Genomic DNA, 10,131 nt, shown 5'->3' on the forward strand with positions numbered 1-10,131 from the left:
ACACCACGATTAAATCAGCTGAATTTCCAGGATAAATCTCACAGGCCAGCTTTATCTCGGGGAGGCACCGTGATGCAGTAGTTAGGGCTGCTGCTCAGAGCTCCAGGAACATGGGTTCTCTTGATCTCATCTGTAGCCTGCGTGGACTTGGCACACTCTTCCTGTGACCACACGCGATTCCTCTGGGTGCCCTTGCTTTATAACATAAAACGTTACAGCAAAGTGCAGGCCCTTCGGCCCACAACATTGTGCTGACCGTTTAACCTACAAGTTGATGGGACTTTTGTCACTTCCACCTCGACATCCAAAAGATATACTGGTAGGTTAATCGGCTAGAGTAACTTACCCTTCGTGTTGGAAAGTGGCAAGAAAATCAAGGATTTGATGAGTATCTGGGAGTATCAAAGATGCAGGGCCTCTGGAGAATAAAGAATGGAGGAATGGGACTACTAGTGTGATTGGTGTGCTGGGAGTCAGCATGAATTTGATAGTTTTTTACATTGCTGTAATATCAGCTGCGCATGGAACTCTTTGTATCATAATGAGGTAAGAAAATCTCCAGTTCCTTCATCTCATCACATCCACTAAATTCAGGTCCTGTTGTGCTTTACCCTGATGTTGTCATTTTACACAACAGCCTCAATTTCAAATATAAATTAACGCTCAACGTTTAGCGAAAGAAACGTTAATGTTTTGTCATAAATTGAAATAGCTGAGTCATTGAGTCATAGAAAACAAACACTACAACAGAGAAATAGGCCCTCTAGCCCATCTAGTCCGTGCTGAACCAGTGTTCTGCCTAGTCCCATCACCCTGCATACCCCTCCAAATTTCTCTCGTGTTGAAATCGAACCAGGGATCCACCAGTTCCGCTGCAGCTTGTTCCATACTCTCACCACCCTCTGAGTGAAGAAGTTCACCCTCAAGTTTCTCTTAAACATTTCACCTGTCACCCTTAACCCATGACCTCTGGTTGTAGTCTCACCCAATCTCAGTGGAAAAAGCCTGCTTGCATTTACCTTATTTGTATCCCTTATAATTTTATATACACCAGAAATTACAGCAGAATTATCTGACAACATTAATATTTAAATTATTCATTAAATGTAGCAATAGATTATGGATATAACATTTTGTGAGGCAATTTGCATCTTGCCAGGAGTTTCCTAAAAATTATCAAATTTGCATACTGACTGCTAATTAAACTGGTTGCTAAGAGTAGAATTGCTACTTAATAATGCGTTACCATTTTAATGCAGTAGGGCCGCAAGGCTCTGTTTTCCAGACAGTAACATAAAAGTTTCAGTTCTACACAGCATTTGTCAGTGTTTATCATCTAAACCTTAAAGTACAAAGCTGATGGCTCTATTATGATATTCAGGTTATCTTCTATTAAAACAATCACTTTTATCTTGCTAATTGGTGATCAGTAATGAACTGCCCAGTCCAATGAGAGTGAACACAAACAATGGGAGCACAGAAGACGGCAGATCCTGGAATCTACACCAAAAAATTGCTGGAGGAACTCAACAGGTCAAGCATTATCTGTGGAGGGAAATGGACTGTTGACATTTTCGATCTGCATGAAGGTTCTTGACTTGAAACATCAACTGTCCATTTCCCTTCACAGATGCTGCCCGACCCATTAAGTTCCTCCAGCAACTTGTGGTTTGTTTCAACACTTACGAGCAGCAACAATTTGGCAAAGACCGTCTGCTCTATTCTGCTTAAGTAAAACAGTTGTACATATTCTAAGAGATTCTGCAGATGCTGGAAATCCCGAGCAACTCACACTGACTGCTAGAAAGCCTGGTTACTTCCTTTCCAATCCTGATTGACTGTTCATTCCCCTCCATGGATACTGCCTTGACCTGCTGAGTTCCTCCAGCACTGAGCTTGCATTGCTACAGACGCATCACAATGTATGCACTTTCCAATTCTCCCGAAGTTAGAAGCCATTGCTTGAATATGCACAGTCAGTGCACTAGCTCATGCACTTTAAAGTTCAGCCTGTTGTGTATTCAGAGGTGCTCTTCTCCACACTACTGTTGCAACATTTGATTATTTGAGTTACTGTCACCTTCCTGTCAACTTGAATCAGCCTGGCCATTCTCCTCTGACCTCTCACATTAACAAGCCATTTTCACTTGGAACAGCCACTCACTGACAGTTATGCCACTGGTCGTTGGGGCAGCATAAAGGTCCTCCATCTCTGGCGGTGTTCAGGGTTTCCTTCATCACGTCAGTAGCTTCCTCTCGGTTTTAACTACAGTCAGTCACGTAAATCCCAGATAGAGACATTGGGAGTAGCCTCAAACTCGGATGTAGAAGGATTCTCCCTTGTTATTTCTGTAACAATTTTGTTTTGCCAGTCAGATTTGGTAATCCTGAGCTGAACCCCCAAACCTGGAGGACCAGTGGACCACTCTTAGTCTGGCCTCTACCCTTTGACCTGTTTGGCATGGGTGACCTCACCAAAAGCCAAAGCACAAAGCTCTGACCTCAGCCAACATAACTCTCCAGATCGCTGAGGCATGCAAGCCTCCAAACCACGACAAGGTTCTGGTCCTCTCGGAGGACTCACTAGATGTTTTATGTTTTTCATACCATTCCCCGTAATCCCTAGAGATGTTTGTGTGAAAATCCCAGGAGATCGGCAGTCCCTGAGCTACTCAAACTGTCCAGTCAAGCACCAACAATCATTCTGTGGTCAAAGTCACTTAGATCACACTTCTTCTCCATCCTGTCTGGTCTGAACAACAGCTGAACCTCTTGACCATGTCTGCATGCTTTTGGGCATTGAGTTGCTGCCACATGATTGGCTGATTAGCTATTTGCTTTTAACAAGCAGGTATACCTAATAAAGTGGCCACTGAATATGTGTGTCTTAATCTTGTTATACATCAACCCTGTAGATTTCATATTTCATTTACATTGAAATACTTATACAATAATTGCCAAGTATCACCTTTATGTATGTTGCTTGGATTTCAGATTTTCTCAAGTATTATCTTATTACCTACATAACCCATTCTAATTATTTCCCGCATAAACTAACAGTGACAATTTGTCTAATGTACTGAATTAAGCGTTTTAAGCAATCAGACATTTAAACCAATTCAGTAGGACTGGAATAAAGTGGGAAAACTTTGATCGGATTTTATGTATTCTGTTGGAGTACAAAGGTAATGGTGGTTCAGCACGAAAGCCTGAAGAATCTGGACCAATACACACAAAATGCTGGGGGAACTCAGCAGGTCAGGCAACATCTATGGAAATGAATAGACAGCGGACGTTTCCGGCCGAGATCCTTCATCACAGCAGCAAGCTGACAGCGCCTATGGACCTCCCTGAATTGCATGGTGACTAGACTGAAGTTGGCACCACGTTTTGTATAATTTCAGCCCCCAGAATGATTCTTTTGTTCTGCCGACATTGTTGAAAGTCACGGAATGGGCGAGCAAGGTGTCCTGACACAATATATCATTTCCCAATCGGCAAAACCAAACACAAATTAATCGCACATTCATCTCACCTGGTAGCGTGGAACCTCGGTGTTTGCTGCGGGTTCTGTCAACTTTACCTACGGCACAGTTGGTTGCACTTCAGGTTAATCGTACCGAACATTAATTACCCTGGGAAATTCTTAGAGTTGGAAAAGACACTGCCAAACACCGTTCAGAAAAAAAGTCCTTGAAACAGGGCGATGTTGAGGGATGTCATTACAGGGAAGTAGATCTTGAAGCGGAAATTTCCACTGGACTTAAACAAATATCTCCACGGTCGGGGCAGCTCAGGGCAGCAAGCTGACAACACTTAGTGGGAGCAAACTGATTTCAAGTCATCTTCTCCAGAGAAATCGCTGAAAATTCTGTGTAGTTGCCGGTGAGAGGATAGCGCACGGCGGAGTGAAGAGGTAGCAGATATAGCGTCTCCATTTCAACTTGTGCGGAATCCTCCTGTTCCAGCGCAGTGAAATGTTACCTTGGGACGTTGCTGTCTGCCTGCTGCTTGTAATTGCATCCCTGTTTCTGCTCTTCTGGGCTGGTCGTAAGGGTCCCAATCCCCCGCGGGAGGGGAGAGGCGACGGAGTTCCCAAACTCATCTGCAAACCCTCAGCCCTGGCTGTCCACCTGCTGAAAACCTGCAAGATTTTCTCGCAGGATGTGAACTGTCGGCTCCTGTGGAGGGAGTGGCCGCACTTGCAGACACTCCACGGCAACCTGTGGCCGCGGGCCGGGGGGCTGTGTTTCCTGCGGGAGTACCTGCAAATGTCGGACGATGGGCTCATCGCCCTCGACTGGGCGGTCCGCTCGTCCGGGAGCGCCAGGCGAGTGTCCGGCAACTCAACGGCCCCGATTTTGCTGCTAATCCCAAACTTCGTGGGGAGAGTGACCAGGAGCTGTTCCCTGCTCTGCCGGCTGGCCTCACGCCACGGCTACCGGCCGGTGATCTTCAATCGGCGCTGCCATAATCGGGTGCCGCTCACCACTTGCAAACTCCAGCCTTTCGGAGAGCCGGCCGACCTGCGGGAAGCCGTCAGCTACATCCGATACAAGCACCCGGGCGCCAAGCTGTACGCGGCGAGCGAGGGCTCCGGCTCCGCGCTGCTGCTCTCCTACCTGGGCGAGTGCGGCTCTTCCAGTTACCTCACGGCGGCCGCTTGCATCTCCCCCATCTTCAGGTGCCAGGCTTGGCTGGACTCGGAACCTTCCGGTCTCTACGGCTGGCTCATGTTATTATATCGGAAGACTACTTTGAGCAGGTAACGTGGAGACCGTAGGTACTGGAATCTGGGGGCAAAAGTAAACAATATGCTGGAGGAATACAGGTTCAGATGGAAGGTCTCAAACCGATGCGTCGACTGCCCATTTCCCTGACCCGCCGCGTTCCTTCAGAACCTGGTTTAATTATTTTTTTTTACTGAGCAAGTAAAGGTCAGCTTGACTGGAAAACCTTCCTCGGGGTGATCTCCATCTCAATTGAGCAGTAATTGGAAATTGGTTTAGAATTGTCGCACGTACAGGCGGGGTTTTACACTGAGAAGTTTTCGTTTGCATGCCAGCCAGGCAGATCCTTCATACATAGACTAGACTTTATACCGGAACGTTACACAGAGGCTGACAACATGCAAACTCACGCTAACATAGATACAGATCGGCGCCCGGCGGTGAGCAAGTGATAATATGTTAGTGTCAGCGTTGGCGTGGAAGGAGCTAGTTGACAAATTTAAAAACAGTTCGAGATCTAAGAAAAAAGTTTGACACCTGAAATATTAAAAAAAGTTTGAAATTTGAAAATCAGTATATACCGGAAATACTCAGAGGATCGGACAGACTCAGTGGGGGGGGGGGGGGGAGAGGAGGAGAGAACAGGTGCTGAAATCTGGAGCAACGCACAAAGTGTCAGAGAAACACAATGATTTGGGCAGTATCTGTAGAGGGAAGTAGCCTGTCAATATTTCAGGTCAGACCCCTTCATGTGGACAGACATAAATTTCCTTGTTTCCTGTAAGGGACTTTAACTCTACTGTACTTGAAAAGTGGTACTGACAGTTATATATAAATAAAGATTGGTTTTAGATTTAAAAGTTTGCAATGTAGACAGGAAAATAGCGAGTATTTGGAATAGGAGTGCTTAAAATAAAGCAAATGGTGATCAATAAATTAATAATCAGGGAGAAAATGGAATAAGAATAAATTAGCCAGAAGAATGCAAGTAACTTTTCATAAGGGAGAAATTTAGGAGAATAGTAATGTTCAATGCAGATAGATGTATGTGAAGTCGCATATTTCAGTAGGAAATTATAAGGAGGTCATATTACTTGTAAAGTACCAGTATAGATGGGAAGAACAACAAAGAGATTCATCAATACAAAGACATCATCAAAAGTTGCAGCACAGGGTAACATGGCTAGATTAGGACAAACCAAACACCAAGGTTTGTATCTAGCAGGAATAAAAATAAGATTAATGATCCACTCCTACATAAAATGTACAGTTCCAGTCACTATATTATAAACAAAATGTAGAAGCACAAGGCAGGTGCAAGAACACAACCACAAAGGTGTACAAATTTGGAAAGAATGATCAAATTTTCTCCTTTCCTCACAAGAAAAAGTGACTAGGAGTTCCAATTCAAGGTCTTTAAAATGATAAAAGTTTTGGTAGAGACTATATGAAGAGAATGCTTAATCTTGTGGGGGGGGGGAGGGGGAAGCATAATTAGAGATTCAAGATTGCTTAAGATCTTTTCAAATATAAAGGAGAATTAAACAATTGCTGCTTTGGATCTAATGCAGCACAGAAAAATTCTAAGATTGAGAACACAATAAAGATAAACACATAAGATGACTTGTATTCATAGATTGATGCTCAGCACAGAAGTGTCCGTGCATAAGGTGAGTGAGTGAGTGAGTGAGGCCTCAGTTGTTCAGAGTTGACCGTGGCTCCTGTGTCACAGCTGTTTAGATACGCAACCTTGGTAGTACAATATGGAGGGCAAGCTGTTGCCCATGTAGCAAACTCCTCTTCACGCATCCAATGAAACCAAAGGAATAGCATCGATTGATACAGTTTGGTACCAAACATAAAATGACTCTGATAGGAAATGATAAAATCATGGTGGTGGGGATGTGAAGGATGTGGAAGTGGTGATCAGCTTTATCATTGGGGAAATTAACTGTTTTTGAGTCTGGTGGTCCTGGCATGGATGTTACATAGCCTCCTCTCTAATGGGAGTGGGACAAGTGTGGATGGGATCCTTCATGATGTTACTGTCCCTTTACCAGCACCTTTCAGTATATGTTGTATGTCCTCATAGCAGGTTATCAACATTAGTAGGACAGCAAGATTACCACCAAAAATTCAATGGATGATATACAGACCAAGTGTGAGAATGTGAAACTTTCCTGTACATAAATGGGGTGGTAGAAGTAAATTTTATAGATGTATTTAAGAGTAATATGAACAAGTATACAAGGGAGAAGCAAAGAGTGTTACTTTTACAGTTTGTGGAGGAGGAAAGATGGGAAGATCCTCAAATGGGATTCAAGTGCTGGAATAGACAATGGATTAAATGGATATATCCTGGTCTGTATTTGCTGGAGGAAAAATGGGAATGTGATGTTATCCTCTTTAGTAAAACAAAAACAGGAAGTCAATACTATTAAGGTTGATTTGTGACTTATACACTCACAGAAAGCAAACATGCAGGTGAGGCAAGCAATTATGGAGGAAAATGGCATGAAGACCACTGCAAGATGTTTTGCTACAAGAGTAGGAAATCTTGCTAGTTATGCAAGTTTTTGGACAGACAACACCTCGAGAATTGTGTGTAGTTTTGCTCTCCTTGCCTAAGAACATATACACTCAGAGGCCACTTTATTAGGGACAGAAGTGGAAGTCGGTGAGATCTTCTGCTGCTGTAGCCCATCCACTTCAACATCTGATGTATTGTGTTTTCACAGATGCTCTTCTGCATGCTACTGTTCTGACAAGGGGTTTTTTTTGAGTTACTATTCCCTTCTTTGCATCGTGAACCAGTCTGGTCATTCTCCCCTGACCTTTCTCATCAACAAGACATTTTTGGCCACAGAACTGTCACTCACTGGATCTCTGTTTCTCACACTATTCTCTGTAAACTCTAGAACTGTTGAGTGTGAATTCCCAGATCAGTAGTTCCTGAAATACTCAAACCACCCTGTCTGGCACCAACAATCACTCTGTGGTCAAAGTCACTTGGATCACATTTCTTCCCCATTCTAATGTTTTGTCTGAACAACTGAACCTCTTGACCATCTGTATGCTTTTATGCATTGCTGCCACGATTAACTAATTAGATATTTCCATTAACAAGCATGTGTACAGGTGTTTCTAATAAAGTGGTCCCTACAATCATATTCAGAGATTATTGTGGAGATAATTCTGCCTCTATGTCTTGTGGTCTTATAATTCAATTTGTCTTTGTTTATTGCAAATTCAGTGTTACTTCATCTCACGTTCCTTTGTAACATTTTTAACTCAAACAAATACATTAATCTTAAATATTACAAAGTGCGAAGATCTGCTCTTGGATATCAGTCATTTTTCTCTCATTTCTAGGTATACCACAGTTCTTGGAGAAATAATAGATATGGATAAGCTATTCAGAAGCTGCACTCTCAGGGAACTGGAGGAAGTACTGTTTTGTCAGCCCAATAATCTGAGTTGGGCATCCTTCTGGGAAAAGAATGATCCACTGAGGGATGTGGATGAGGTTGCAGTTCCTCTCTTATGCATTTGCAGCGAAGATGATCCATGCAGAGGCAATCCAGAAATCTCAGTGCCTTTTGAGTTATTTGAGACAAACCCTTATTTCTTCCTTTTGTTAACCAAACACGGAGGACATTGCGGCTTTTTGACGAGCAGATCCTCCAGTTGGAGCCACAAAGCTTTACTTGAATACTTCAGATCAGTCAGTGAGTTTTTCAGGGCAGAGGAAAGGACAATGAGTGCTTACAGAAGAAAAGTATCAATAATGCACTATAAACAAAAAGGTGTTGGAACCCATAAAAAGGAATTCACTTGTTCTCATAATATTCATGAAATTTTTAACTGGCAAAGATCATACACCAGATGAAAACTGCTTTCAGAAGTAATACCCAAATGTAAAACAAGCAGAGAATTACTAGATCTAAAGATATTAAAAGGTATTTACTATACTTACTGTTTTTAATATATTACAAAAGTTAATATGGAACATTTTTTCCCTAAATTAGACTGACAAATGCAAAGTACAAAAATGTACATATTGTAACCGGTTTAAAGTTTCACTTTCTTATGGACAAGCCTTTTTATGTACACTTGTACTTAAAGTCATTAATTTGCATGTAGTAAAGATCAATAATGTGTAAAATACGTTGTTTCTATTCCTTGCAGTTAATCCAAAACATACAGAATTGGGTTTTGGACTAGTGAAAGAAATGCAGTTCATTTAGCATATATGGACTTCCAAAAGGCAATAGATAAGTGACATCTAATAGAGTTTGTAATTAATACAGAAGACAATGGAATAGCAGACACTGCAACAGCATGCATATCAAAACATCTAACAGAAAATCTATTGCAATAGCAATATACTGTTTCCTGGAGTGGAAGGAAATGTATCATGGAGTTCTCCATAGGTCAGTATTCTATAAATGATGACAGAGCACGACCTCTAAGGAAATAATTTGGTGGGCTAAATGGGGAGACTGTGGTGAAGTGAGACAAGGAATTGCTTATGGGGAGAGAGTGGGGAAGTGGGACTATGAACTGCTGCTGTTTTGATGTCTTGGTTAATCTCCACATTGCACTTAAGCTTGGCCAAAATAATTAGAACCACAATTCTTATTAAGTTACAATAGGTAGTTTATTTTCACTAATATCCTTAAGACCATAAACAAAGTCATTCAACCCATCAAGTCTGCTCAGCCATTCCATCATGGCTAATTTATTCTCTTTCTCAACACCATTCTCCTACCTTCTTCCCATAACCTTTAATGCACTTACTAATCATGAACCTATCAACCTCTGCTTTAAATATACCCAATATCCACAGCCATCTGTAGCAATGAATTCCATACAGTCACCCCTCTCTGCCTAAAGAAATTCATCTTATCTAAAGGGATGTCCTTCTATTCTGAGTTTGTGCCCTCTGGTCCTAAAATTCCCCACTGTTGATAATATTCGTTCCCTGTCCACTCTATTTAGGGCCTTTTAATATTTGATGGATTTCATCATTTGATGGTACATGAAGCTTAGAAAAATAGAGGGCTATGGACACCCTGAGGTAATTTCTCAAGTAAGTACATGTTCGGCACAGCATTGTGGGTATTGTGTTGTAGGTTTTTCCAGTTTTTTTTTCATTGAGATTCCCCTACCCCATTCTTTTAAACTCCAGGAAGTATGGGCCCAAAGCCGCCAAATGGTCTTCGTACCTTAAGCTTTCATACCAAAAAAATCCCAAAGAACCTCCTCTGGATCCTCTCCAACTCTAGCACATCCTTTCTTAGATATGGGGCCAAAACTACTTACAATACTCCAAATGCAGTCTGACCTTTGTTTTTTAAAATCTCAGAACTACATCCTTGCTTTTATATTCTAGTCCTCT

General features: G+C 42.1%; 1 protein-coding gene across 1 annotated transcript; it reads left to right on the forward strand.

Annotated features, from left to right (window-relative positions):
• Window positions 1–3,977: 3,977 nt before the first annotated feature.
• LOC132395210 (protein ABHD15-like) lies at window positions 3,978–8,619 on the forward strand. Its single transcript, XM_059971499.1, has 2 exons — window positions 3,978–4,765; window positions 8,103–8,619. Exons 1-2 carry the CDS (start codon window positions 3,978–3,980, stop codon window positions 8,617–8,619), a joined length of 1,305 nt encoding a protein of 434 aa, XP_059827482.1.
• The last annotated feature ends 1,512 nt before the right edge of the window (window positions 8,620–10,131 follow it).

Source organism: Hypanus sabinus, chromosome 6, assembly GCF_030144855.1.
Source record: "Hypanus sabinus isolate sHypSab1 chromosome 6, sHypSab1.hap1, whole genome shotgun sequence".
Lineage (NCBI taxonomy): Eukaryota > Metazoa > Chordata > Chondrichthyes > Myliobatiformes > Dasyatidae > Hypanus > Hypanus sabinus.